Here is a 15,098-nt window from a genome sequence, read left to right on the forward strand (position 1 = left end):
TTTAGAATACAACTAATCACAAATTCTCATTCATGTTTAAGTGCAAATATAGACTTTAAACAAATATGTAATTACATATATTCATATATGTATACGTATATATATATAAATCGGGCTTACTCAGATTATAAACCAGCTACTATGAACGACGATACCCGACCAGCAAGGTAGTGACTTCGTGTTGTATTTTTTTCCTCCCTCACCATAAACTTTGCTTTATGAAAGGGGTAGTAAAAACCACACGAATAAAAAATGTATATAAAGTAAACGTGCTGTACGATAACGTTGGAGATGATGGCTATGCATGTTATCTTTTCGTTTGATAAGCCATCCTACAACACATCGGTAAACAAATCATTTTTTTTAGTATAGCCTGCGTGAAAATTAAAGAAAAAACTAGTAGGTAATATTACAATGTAGATTCATGAATAGCTTTTTGATATATATATATAAATAATAATAATAATAAATGATTTGCACAGTCGCGCAGACTTATATACTATCAAATTGATATATATATATGATCGTAATTCAATACGGTAATGTTTACAACATTACAAATTATGAAACTCAATTGTAATATAAGTATTTACCTGTGTTACACAAACGAAACAAATACCTATATTTACTGTACGGATATTATTACATACGTAGGTTTTGAAAAACTCTGCAGTATTATTCAATTCATGTTTTAGAAATTAGCTTGTTTTGAATTCATTCGTTTTTATTGTACATTTCAAAGTTGAAAACATTTTTGGATATAATATGTAGGAATACTAAGTAAAAGAGGAAAGAGTTGTAAATAGGATAATATGACACAGTGACCAAATTTTAATTCCTCGATTAATTTTCGTAGTAATTAACTTCTGATATTGTGTATATAATATGTGAAATTATTGTTTGTTTATTCCCAACAAAATATAATAAGTCGTTTATAATTTTATAAAAAACGCACATATATATTATTATAAAATAGCCAAAGTAAACTTATTTTCAACATGTAAACCAGCCTTAAAAAAAATTTAATATCATCTAAAATTACACAACTAATTTCGTCAATATATTATACATGTATTATCATATTACATAAACGTACACTTTTTGGGTAACGCGTGTAAATAATATAATAGTGTATATTGTAATATATATATATATATATCTATAAATTATGATCTGATGTTGTCATTTTACCCAACGTGGTCTATCCGACGAGTGTTATAGTCAATTGGACATTTTGCGGATGAACAGATACTCGGAAAACTGTTGGCCGTGTACGCCGCCGCCCGTGCTTGCAGCCACCGTGAAACCGGCGTTCAGCAATCGGGTGATGGCCTGCACGCTATTCAGCTTACAGTATCCATTTAACGGGAACCGGACCAGATGTCTGGAGTCTACGGGCGTCCAAGACACGGCCGGACGTCCGGCCGAGGGTTCCAGTGCCGAGTGGCCTGTTTCAGGAAACACCTCGTCCAGAACCGCGTGGTCGCCAGACAACATTACCCGCTCCCCGAGATCCGGGCTCACATGAACGGACACGCACTCATACTGGTCTTTCGTGCCTGAGAGGCTGCTGTTGGATCGGCTCGGACCGTTAGAGTCCCAACCGTTCGTTCGGTTGCATTTCATCCGATCTCGTTTCAAGTTTTCTAACTGTTTACACATGGCTGGAACAATAAACCAATTGCACTGACTAAATACATAGCAAATATACGATCGACATTATTTTTCACCCAATATGCATACAACATACATTTACATTAGTAGGTAGTATATAGGTAATATAATATTCTTAGGTTTAGATACTGTTATATACTGAAGGTTTGTATTTATTAACCTTATTTAACCATTAGGTAATATAAATAATATAGAGGTAGGTAGGTTATATCTCATAATCTCGTTATTTACTATTTACTATTTTACATAGGTATTTATTTATATCTATACATTGTCATTATTTATCATTGTTTATATGAAATTGCGTTGCGATATACGTGTATATGATTTTTCATAATATTTTTTAACCTTGATTCTATATTAATGATAAGTATCTGTAATCTATATAATTAATATATTAATTTATTTTTATTTTTCATATGGGTAAATAATAATGATTTAATATTGCTTCATTACTTAATCAAATTTTTGATCAATAAACAATGCTGCGTATGAGGGATCGTAATGCTAATATGATTCCCGCCTCATTTGGTGGTTCAAAAATGAAAACTTGAAAATAAAAACAATATAATGTTAAACTGTTGTCATGTAACATCATTTATCTGTTCAAATATGTTCAGTATCATTCAATCGCCTCCGGAAAAAGACCAAAATCGTGAATCATGATCGATTTTTATTACACAATATTTTAATTTGTCTAATGATTTCCATATTTCAAACCCATATTGCACGAATTACGAATGTTATGAGTATAATAATGATGATGGGACAAAAACGGATTTAAAAGATATAATTTGATAGCTCGACAGTGAGACAAGTATCACGCACCCGGGGCTATTTAAAAGACTGCGCTACACAATATCCTTCGACCAGACCAAAAATGTACGTTTTTAACCTTGTCCTCAGACAACAGCCAACAGCGCGTAGGTATTATCGGTATAATAATATCTTACTTAAATGCACAATGAACGGACTATTTATGTGCCCAATTATCTCATTAAACAAAAAAACAGTCTTTTATTAAGCATTCAAATAATATGTGACATACTTATTAAGGCTTTAATTAGTTTTATAATATAAACTATTAAATGGATTATTAGGCCGCGACAAAATAATGTATACTATACTCATTAGTCATTATAATAGTAGATATAGCTTTTGATAATTTACTTACGAGTAATTTCAAAGTACCTAGCTTCTTCTAGCAATAGGTCAATGTCAGTGAAATTATCAGGTAACGAAAGCTTCGAATTTCTCATAAAGTTGAGAATATGCCTGAACATCTTGCCATCCCTGTCGATGAAATAGTGTTGTTTTAGAGAATCTAACACTATAGGTATACTACCATTGAACAATTTCGCCAGTTTTGAATCAGGATTCCTGAAATTCAATTGAATTTAAGACTTTCCGTACAAAATAAATAAATTGTGTACGTTGTATTATTATAATATGCACGAACCAGTTACATAAAATGTATATTAAAATGTCTGTCATTATTAAATTGAAAAACGTGTAATTCGATAAAAAAAATAATGTAATCATTTCCATACTTTTTGAACATAATATAATAATGACATTATCGTGTGTAAAGTATTTATACACATAAAATATTATAATATATATAAATATAATATGTAACATAACAATACAATGCATTCATTTTTTTTTTTTAGTTTCTTTGAATGTTTGCAATGTGATTAAATTTCTGTATAGTCATATAATAATAACAAGGCAATAATATTTATAGAAAAATAGTAAAGCCCATATTATATACGTAGGTATATAATATATCGGAAACTCGTAATGCACGACTTTTATGCGAGAGTGACTAGTGAAGCGTAGCGCGTTCGTGTAACGCCAAAGGCGATGGACACGACGTGCAATGCTGAAAGGACCAATCGTTAGGTAAGCCAAAAAAATAAAAATAAAAGGAAACAGAAACCCACTCTTCGCATCATCGATTGGCGTTATTACTTATTTCCCATGTTTGCTCCGTGACCTTACGCAAATACGTATATTAAGAGAGGTTTCATTGGGTAATTAACCCAAATTTACTCGCATATATTACATGCAAAAATCTATGCATAAAATATCATACATATCACATTAAACTAACTTTGTTAGAGTATCCAGTGAAGACGTATATATGGTACCGCCGACATCTATATGGACGGGAGCTGTATATTTAGACGCAGCTGCTACACATGGTATGCCAGCAATGATTTTGTGGTTGTAACCGGTAGTCGGCACTACCGGTGTTGGTGATGGTGAATTGCTGTTGTGTGATACGGTAGGAGACGTAGCCGGAGAATTACTACGAGTAACACAAATAATAATCAAATATTATAATAATGGAAAAAGGAAAAACATAAATCTTTGTATAAGAAATAAGAAAGCAATCGGAATTTATATTTTCAAATAATCAGTAGATATACCTAACCAAAACCTAGATACGAATAAATTCAATTAGCCTGAAATGGTTTATTTTTGAATTTACAAGATTTACCTATCGTATGTTATATTTATAGTAAGTACGTCTAGGTTTTAATACAATTTTTAAATTGAATAGTTTTATGATATTATATATCAGATTTAAAATATAATCACATGCAGTTTTTTACTATAAATGTAAGTACTAGCTAGAGAAATATTATTTCTATAACTTGTAAGTTTATTGTTTTACAATTTTGTTAGCGATAAGTTTACTATATAAATGTAAAAAATATAGTCTATTTATATGAATATAAAAAACTATGAATGAATACATCTTCATTAGCAAATGGTCAGATTTATAGAAAACTTTATAATATAATTCTAAAAAATTACTTAAATACTTATTTAAAAATGATTGAATTAAATTTAGCAAAAAGCAAATACTCAAGACTGATAGATGCTTAAAATCAAAAACTCAAAATGACAAATTTATAAATTGTCTAGCAATTCAATATTTTAACACTTAAAAAAAATACTTTCATTAATAGAAAAATATATTTGTGTACAATTTTTACCAAATCTATATTATATTTATTATTTTATGCCTACTTTAGATTCGATATAAATACAAGACTTTAACTAAAATGATGAATGATGATTGTTTATTGAATAGTTTCTAATGTAATTGATATTAGTAGTTGAAATTAAGGGTTGAAACTTTACTATTGACATTGTTTTACTTGTTAATTTTTATGAATTAAAAACCAAATAAAATGTTTTATTAATGGCGTTGTATTTTAATATTTTAATGTTTAAGACTGACTATTGCAAAATGGTTTCATTATTGTAAACAGGATTTGAAAAATTAACATTATAGGTAGGTATCTACATAAAAATATTATACCCAGAATAAATTATAAAGGACATCCAAAACTTCTTATCATGCAGTATTTAAATTACATAGTCATCCGTGTGGTATTTTATTTTTAAGCTTATTCTAATGTTTATAGATGGTTTGTATTATTCTACATAAGTAGGTGGTCAATATATGTAAATGTGTATTGAGTATTGGCCGACAAGCAATAAGATATCACCATTAATACACAGCAAAAGTAAATTCAACAAGAAATCTCGTCATCGTGTTGGAATTAATTTTAAAAACTTGCGTAATTGTGCTGCTTCTATTTTCAAATACATATTTATTATGAAAATAATATTTTTTCTTAATAGGCGCATACCTGATTTTGATCTGTGTACTTGTGTATAAAGACCTGGATGAAGTGAGATCTTTAGGCTCCATTCCGTCCACATCTCGAACCACTTCACACTTTCGTCTAAAATAATAAAATAAAAATAATACCTCCATTACTGTCTTCGAGTATAATTAAAAAAATATATTTATCTTATAAAATACATAATATATTATTATTACTATAAGAATTATTTTTAGTTAATAAAATTAAAAACAGAAAATCAATACTCAAAAGTAATTCTGATCAGTACAAATTAACATTGTTTATATTATTTTGATTTGATTTTTGGATGTAATATTAAAATTACGTATTATACTAAACAATTTAATTTTAATCATGTAAAAAAAATCTTTATGTGGGGGCATTGCGGCCGGGTAAACTGATTACAATTTATTTCAAAATGACATTGAGTAAAAGTATTCACCCACTGATTTAAAGTCGGCTGGATCATTGTTGTTTATTATTGTATGGTTTTTAAATTTTCTATTCGGGTTGAGCCAACTGCTGCTTATCATATTATACAGCTTATGTATCTATAGTGGGTCGACAATTTCGTGGGCGTTATACACGATACTGAAGAGGATTCTGGTTTGATCACAAAAAAATCGTTCACAATACGGCGGAAAAGGGGAAAATTATAGAACAGTTATAAACTGTACTGTATACAAACACATAAAACATATTACACAAGGAACATGTATACATGCATTGACCACGCCTAAGGTGTAACTGAAAACGATAATCCAATTGTCCGCATGTTGTATGAAATAAATAATATAAAAATGTCATTTGGGCGAGAGAACGATATGCACATATTATGAGTACCTATATAGTTTATTATATATAGATTATTATCTCGCTCAGACATCGTAGATTAATTTGGCGGTAACACTGGTCTGTATAATTTTGTCAAACCATATTTGTATACGTATACTAGATATATGTAATGCGTGTAAACTGTAATTTATGATTTTATGTTGACATTGTCAAATAAACACCATAGGTGCATTTAACAATACACAATTTCCAGAGATCGAAGATAAAATATAAAGTGCGATGCTTTCTTATATGCCATATATCACTTTGTATTCAATTCACATACGTATATTACACGTAATATATGTGTCAACATGTGTATATGCACATATACTTTTAAAGAAAGTATACGAATACATAAAGCATATAATATGTTAATATGTTAATGATTTTTGTTTGTATTTTGTCATTGGTATTGGTCACCAATAATTTTGGTAAAGTATTCTAAATGTAGCCAAACCAGTATATTCATTACAAAAGAAATCGTTTTGTGAAAACATTGTGAGAGAAAATGCGACATCTTGATATTCCAGAACGAAGTAAAAATAAGGCACCTGTCTATGGTCTGTGAAAGCGTCATAATAAAGGTCAATGATATTTGTTTCGCTTCTTCATATTATCCGGACCTACCTGTTGATGATGATACCAGTTGTACCGGACGGAAGGCACGTGACATTAAACATAATAAAAAAATAAATAAAACGCGACCATGCCAAAACCTACTTTTTTCTCTCCATTTTTACACTGCATATAGACGGAGAGATTAATACATAAACTAGTGCCATTAGTAAAGTGGTTCCGTTTATATGTTATATAACTAAAATCCATAAGAAAATGTCATATATTATACACTCAAGTCTAAAGTCTCTAAAGGTTAAATTATCTTGTAAATCGAATAATAAATATTTAATTACTTCTAAAATTAAGTTTGTGTTCAATTAGCCCATAAAAATATAAACAATTTAAGTAATTTGGCTGAAAATAATATTTTAATATTTTATTTAGATCTAATAACTATAAAATACTATAGTTTACCTATATCAATATTTATTAATAATTGTGTATAATTGGTGAGTTTGTGTTCAAAAATATTTATAACTAAAAGTGTCACCACAACATAACATATTTTGAATTATAATTGTTGATACATTTAATAGTTTTACTTTTAACATATCTTATGTATGCTGACATAAAATCAAATTGTACCTACTACGCTGAATAATTGATATCATCCATTATCTATAATACCGTTATAATTGATTTAAAAAAATATTATATCACTTAATTTTCTTAAATTTTAAAACTAAATATTTTATCATTTTTGTCCTTATTTTAGTTTTGCCGAATATATCTAATATAACACAGCCAGAAATGGATACGTGCTCTTGCAAGCAGTTACACATATGAAATTGTTATTATAAAAAGTTTAATATAGTTTCGTTTCGTATTACACTATAGTAGTTACAGATGTGTAGTAGTAAATATAGTAAATTATTAGTTCATCAAGTTAATATATGACCTTATATTTCTATGGTTACGAAAACATAAGTTTTTGTTTGAATGCAAGGAATTCTAAGGATATTATACTGATAAGTTATCATACTTTTCGAATAAATAAATTGTGTTATGATATTATAGATATATCTGCATAATCATGATTTAACTATATATTTTTTCCATCTCTTTAAACATAATTATACTCAATGTGATATCTGTGGATCTCCAATGTATAATATTATTAATCTACGAGATTCTGAAATCAAAATGAAATTACAACTGCTACTTACTATACATCATACCTCGTATATGAGTGTAAAGATCTAAAATATAAAGTATATAATCGAACACAGTCAAGTTAAAACTCGTAAGTAGTTAGTTACCTATGCGATAAACTCTTCACTTGTTTGTATTAAAATGTCCATAAACCATATTTCACTTTGCATTTAGATAATATATCTGTGTGTATATACCAATATACCTAATTACATCATCTCGATCGTATAAAATAATAATAACCGCGAATTGACAACGACAATAATAGTATATTATATATATAACAGTGGCGTATTTAAGGGAAGAGATTAGGGAGATACACCTCCCTCATTGACCCACCTTTTTTTAGCTATTTTGATATGTTTATAGTTGTGTTTTTTTCTATTTATCACTCTATCAGTGGGTAATACAATTTTGAGCCATTTGGCATCGACAATTTTAATTATATCTCCTCCCTTAAAGAAATTCTAAATACGCCACTGATATATATAATAATAACAATATTGCATTGGTTAAACGCCTCAGTTCATCCTATAGTATCAGCTATGAACGTTGATGTGTATAAAATAATAATAATATATATATATTATACCTACGTATATCGTAAGTAGTGTGAACACGCGGCGGCGTGTGTGTGACTTATGTCGGACGATCTCGCGCGCTCGACGACGACGATGGCGACGGGGCTCGTGGGAACGATCCCGCCGGGGTGGTGTACCGTAGTACATAATATATATATTATAAACATATAATATTAATATAATGATAATAATAATAATATGAAAAACACGTGGGAAACGAATATACGCGGGCCGTGATCACTCCGGGCGTACGGCACGAGTACCCACCGCCGCACAATATTATGTAGGTATACGCGTAGAAGAGCACCGCGTGTACCTATACCCATATACAAGTATATTGTAGATATATACATATAAATATATTATTTAGTCGAGATAGATATTACACACACACACACACACACACACACACACACTTGCGCTCATATACCTATATGGCTGTATAAATATATGCATTTACGTATAGGTATACATATATAGAAATATGTACATAGAAACAGACGCAAACACTCACATATACACATAGGTCCGGTCATCCCTGCCCGGGGGGAAACGGCCGTACATCAGTGTGTATAGCAGCGAGTGGGGGTCGGGGGTCGGTTGTCGTTGGCGTGGTTGGTGGAAGGGGGTGGGGAGGGGGCACCGGAGCGCGCGGTCGGCCCCGGGCACCAGCACGATTGTCGCCCGGGGTCGCGTACGACCTCATGTCACGGCACATCAAACGCGCACAAAAACATAAAATAAAAACCGTACACCTCCGGGCGATATTCCGAGGGAAAAAATATAAAAATAATAAACATGTGCACGTAATGATTTTCGCCTCCAGTGTGTATATATACGACCGCGCGCGTACACACACACTCACTCACTCACGTTTATGAACGCATATTATTGATATGTATTTACTACTTATGATGATGATGATGCATATATATACACAAACTATCAGTACTTGGTACTCTAACACTCACACACGGGAAACGGGCGTAAGCCTGCGAGACCGTTCGATTGGTTTATTTTTTACGATTTTATTTGTGTTTTTACCTGGATAGGTATATTATACCTATAATACATAATACATATATATGTACATCATATTATATTTTTATTTCGCCGATGACCGAAATCTTTTCCACACGGTTGTTATATTTTATCTATACAACGGCACCATATAAACATTATATACAATATCTCTCTCGCTCATTAGATACCTAATTATATATATATATATATATATAATTATACCATATACTAATATACATGTAAATAGTATCTACTTTGATAATTCTACAATTTTTTCATAATACCCGCTAATGTATGACATTATATGATTATTAATATGTATAAATAAGCGCGCGCGCGCACATGCATTATATTATATATGCGTGGGTGGACTCACGGCGCCTTCGATGATTCATGTATTAATAATAAATGGGTAATACATCATATTATTATGCATGTAGGTTTACACACAGACAATTACGATGACGGACACATGCACGCAACACCGACTGATGGCAGTGTTCACTTGGTGTCCCATTTTTTAAAGTTTCTGTACAAAACGATATCACCAGCTAATAGCTATTACATATAGACATAATATTAAACTCACGAATGTATCAAAACACATAATTATTTTTTTAAAGAACGGTAATAACGATTTTACCTATACGTCGAGTCTCGCGGATACATATTAACTATTAAGAGATAAAATTAAAGAAATCTTCATTATTTTAATAACAGCTCAAGAACTTTTGTAAACAACTGAACGTTAATAAGAGTTTGAAATATAATTTATGAAAAATATTTGTTACAATAGATACGAGCAAAAAAAATTATTTTTCTATCTAATTTTTTAGAGTATTTTAATATATTAGGTAATAACTGTTACCGAGATCAAACAGTTTTACAATTTCCGAATTTCTTGTTAATTATTTTTTAATTAACGAGTAAGAAATAAAACATTTAAATAAAATTACTGTTAAAAAATAGGTATCCTGTAACAGTGTAACCACATAATTACAAGAATAACAATCAAATATTAAAATTAAATTATCAATTTTTGTAAAATTATTATTATTACATTAGTATATTTTGTAAAGTACCTACTGACTAATCATAATAATTAATCATATAATATGGACACCATAGGTATAGATTGCATTTATTTTCATGTTTTAACTATTTAATGTAAGTTATATTTAAGTAATAAATACATTTTGCAATCATTCTTGTTTGAATAATAACAGTCTTCAACAAAGCCTAGGGGCACAATTTCAATGAAAAAATGGGGGGCTTCGGTACCCCCAGTTTTTTCAGTTTAATGATCATGGATTACACAATTGAAAACTACCACGTATTTAATAATGACTTAATACTACCTATATATGTTAACAGTTAACCCCTCGAAAAAAATATGCTTATGAGCTATACCTAGCAAAGGATAAAATTTATTCTTGGTTAACAATTACAATTATAAAATATGTATAATTATATAATATGTGTAATTAAACTACATATCTTAATGTAGGTATTAAAAGTTATACTGTTGTTATTGCATATAATTTTAGATCTAGGCAGTTAAAATAATAGTTATAAGTCATAAAATGTATTATATTTAATTATATTAACTACCTATATTAATTAATATATTCTTTCTTCTTGTCGTTATACCTACATTATACAATAATTTAACATTTTTTTCTTTTGTTAATAAACAAGCATTTTTCTTAAAAATCAGATTTTTACACGAGAACTTGAATGCCTGTTATAATTATTGAAGTTGAAATAATAAATTAGACTGTTATCGTATAATTTTTAGTTACCTTTTAATAATCGGTCCGGACTCCAGGATGACTTCTTTTAGACACAAAAAAAAAATGTGAATTTTGAAAATTAAAAAAATGAATCGATTATGTATTTTTACAGAAACACATTTCCAAATAAAACTTTCGAACTGTTTAATCGGGAATAATATTGTTAGTGATTCGATCACACACAACACTCGTATTGTAGTTATCCCGAGTACTGAACCATTGAAGATTGAACAGCACGCTCAGATTACAGAAGACCGCCACGGCAATCAAGAACCGCGCCATCTGGTGTTCTTAATGTAACCACTGAACAAATTACAAAACATGTCATTTACGACATTATTGTACAATATTGTACCATAAAAAATATTTTGGAATTTTAAGGTTTTAAATTTCATAATTTATTTAATATATTTTACTTAATTCAATGCAAGATAAAATATTAAGATGTTTCAGTTCTAATTTCTGGGGTAGTGGGGTACGAGTTATGGAATAAAAATCCCTGACCCTAGAAAATTCCCTGAATAGGTGCAATATGTATTTATGTTATTCGAATAAAATTGTACTTAGATGATTATTTAGATAACATTTTATTTGAATACAAAATTATTTCAATTTTTTTATTTCACAATTTTTCGAATAAAAATTATTCAATTAATTTTTAATCATAATTATTCCAATACTTAACAGTTATTTTATTTGATTAAAAATAAAACATATTATGATTATTAACTTTAAACAAGCAATTATATGACTTATTACAATTATATAACATAGAAAACATACCTATTATAAATTATACTATTGTTATAATAATTTCCTAGTAGCTTATACAACTGAATATAATTATAATTTATTCTTCTTGTCCTTGTAAATCTCATTAAAAAGCCAGAATTATAATATCTTCATTATTTCAGGAGATATTGCAATGGGTAAATCCTCTAGGGACACCCTGACACTATAGTATAGTTTTGTCTATAACATCCATAGACATAAATGTATATAGTTAATAGCCACTAATATGTATCATCATTACAAATAATAAAATGGTTATATTATCTATACCATATAAACTATAAGTAATATGATCTTTACACTGTTTGATTCAGATTAATCTTCTCTAAATCTCAACAGTCAATTCCATTTCCTTTTTTGTAATCTTTAACACAGTAAAAGTTTATTTGATTTTCAAATCTAGTATTTTTTTTAACAAAATGTCAATTTAATAATTCTCAGTATTTATATCTTGTTTAATTTATTCAGTGTTAAGAATATTTATTATTGTCTTCATGGATATAATAACTATACTTTATGTAACTTAAAGGTAAGCCAATGTTTTTATAGTTAATAGAGCTAAGGAAATTCACTCAATGGGTAATAATTATGTTTTGAAATAATATTCAAAATATACATTTTAATTTAGTAAACATAATATCATAGTTTATATAATTGTCATATCCTTATCTTAATTTTAATCCTAATATATAATATATTAAACATCAACAGAATAATAATAAAATTAAATTCATAATGAAAAATATCACAGTAATTAACCCTTCTATAAATACATTTTAGTTATTAATATTATTTTTAAAGGCAGTTATTGCTATAAAACAATAATCAATTAATATTTTTACTTAAGATAGTACAAAATATTTTAAATTTAAATAAGTAAACAAAGAATATTATAATAGATTAAAATAAAATGTTTTCAATACTTTTGGAAATATTTAATTATAATTCTTGAAGTTTAGACCGTATTTTAATTCTTTTGCATTTAGGGCAGAAATCTCTATTTTTCCAACATTGGTAGTGATAAACATTATCACATTTATCACAGCAATGAGCATCTTCATCAAATGGAAATATTATTGTGTCCTTTTGACAAAGCTCACAAATATATCCTTGATTTTTACAAATCTAATAATAATAATACATATTTTAAACATTATTTATGGTGGTCGTATTATAAAAATTAACCAACTTCGCATTCATATCGAATATGTTTTTCACAGATGTCATTTACTCTCTGCAAATCTTCTAAAAAAAGTCCTGATTGTATTTCAACCATATCTTTCATGCTATACAAAATACTATCATATAGCAGTTCATGACATCTTGAGGATACATTTTTTAATTGTGCATTCCAAACTTTGCATAAAACCAAGTATTTTTTCATTTTTACTAAACTATTTTTTATATTCTGTAAAAATCCAAAATTAATAATTTGTTTGATGAAACCTATTTATGGAAAATTAAACTTAGTTTCTTACTTTGATTCGATTAAGCGACTCTAAATATGTAAAGAGTTTAGGGTTGTGTTTTTCCAAATCATACATTTTTGATTTATAATTATAATTAAGTAGTTGAAAAGATGCCTGGCTCACACATTTTTTCTCGAATTGCCAATTGCATAGAACACGTGCTGGTATTAAAGCAGTATTATTCCAATGATGTAAAGGGCAGTAAAATTTTCCATCATAATCACATAAGCGGGCCTCTAATGAAAGAGTATCTTCTAAAGAAAAAAATTGCGTGATTAACATATTAGGTTTTGTTATTATCTATATTGTTTAGTAAAAATCATGTTTTTTACTTTACCAGATGACATTTTGGTGTTACGAATACGGATATATGATTGGCATTCAGCACATTTATAATCTTGAGATAACAATCCATTGGATGGAGTGATATTTAAAATCATAGAATGTTCACTAGCAAGAACTGCAGTACAAACCCTTTTGATTTTATCCAAACAAAAAATATGACAGTAGTATCCACAGTCTACAATAATTAAATTTTTAGATATCTAGTTTTATGAATAAAAATATTTAATATTTTACCTGAACATTCATACAGCTGATGCATGTATTTCCAAATAGTTTTTGTACATACATCACACATTTTATTTTCTAACCAATTCGGTTTCCATACAAAAGATAAATGATGACCAAAAACTACTTTGGTTTCATTTAATTGATCTTTGTTTTCCAAAGCCTTTATTTCTGTTACCATTTCTAATTTGAACCTTAACTCCACTAGTCTTCTGACCAATCGCATGCGTTCTTGACTACACTCTTTAGTAATTCTTATCATTCGATTGCATTTTTCAATTTCTTTTCTCAATATATCTTCATTTAGATCATTCTAAAAAGTGATAGCAAATAAATATTAGAACTGTATTAGGATATTATGTACAATTTATCTACTTCATTTATTGTTAAAAAGTTGTCAGATATAGATGGTGAACTTTCAGATGACACTGAATCAGATGATACCGATGACAGTGAAATCACTGAATCATTCATTTCAGCATTAAAAAAAAAATCCTTGGGTAATGAACTCATAGAAAAGTTACTACCTGAAATTGTAATAATTGTAAGTATAAGTTCAGTATTTAATTAACTATAGACATTTGTTTAATTTTATTCTCATATTTCATAATTAAAAAATATTTATAATACATAATAATAAATTAATGCGATAAAATTCTACAAGATACATTATTAATTTTAAACTTATACAGTTACATTTTATTGTAACATATCCATTATTTATTAACATACCAGGTTTATTTAAAATGTCTAAAATACATTGAATTACTAAATAAAATATGTAAAACAATAATTTGTAATGAAAGAACTTAAAACGTAAAAATAAAAATTTCATTTAATGTTTACTGAAGGCTTACTCTATGAACTATGTCACTATTTCACTAATCACGAATTATTCACTGTGGTATTATCATTATAGTA

General features: G+C 28.5%; 2 protein-coding genes across 2 annotated transcripts; both read right to left on the minus strand.

The window, feature by feature from the left end:
- Positions 1-931: 931 nt before the first annotated feature.
- Positions 932-11,557, minus strand: LOC132922067 (BTB/POZ domain-containing protein Tiwaz). The gene is made up of 5 exons (XM_060985388.1): positions 11,356-11,557; positions 5,346-5,441; positions 3,791-3,988; positions 2,849-3,054; positions 932-1,664 (listed from the first exon to the last, which is right to left on the minus strand). The coding sequence occupies exons 2-5, from the start codon at positions 5,405-5,407 to the stop codon at positions 1,222-1,224; spliced, it is 909 nt and encodes a 302-aa protein (XP_060841371.1). The 5' UTR covers positions 5,408-5,441; positions 11,356-11,557; the 3' UTR covers positions 932-1,221.
- Positions 11,558-12,737: 1,180 nt separating this feature from the next.
- LOC132922753 (differentially expressed in FDCP 8 homolog) lies at positions 12,738-15,061 on the minus strand. The gene is made up of 7 exons (XM_060986434.1): positions 14,910-15,061; positions 14,553-14,704; positions 14,187-14,490; positions 13,945-14,127; positions 13,617-13,861; positions 13,328-13,546; positions 12,738-13,263 (listed from the first exon to the last, which is right to left on the minus strand). Exons 1-7 carry the CDS (start codon positions 15,010-15,012, stop codon positions 13,078-13,080), a joined length of 1,392 nt encoding a protein of 463 aa, XP_060842417.1. The 5' UTR covers positions 15,013-15,061; the 3' UTR covers positions 12,738-13,077.
- Positions 15,062-15,098: the final 37 nt, after the last annotated feature.

Source organism: Rhopalosiphum padi, chromosome 2, assembly GCF_020882245.1.
Source record: "Rhopalosiphum padi isolate XX-2018 chromosome 2, ASM2088224v1, whole genome shotgun sequence".
Classification (NCBI taxonomy): domain Eukaryota; kingdom Metazoa; phylum Arthropoda; class Insecta; order Hemiptera; family Aphididae; genus Rhopalosiphum; species Rhopalosiphum padi.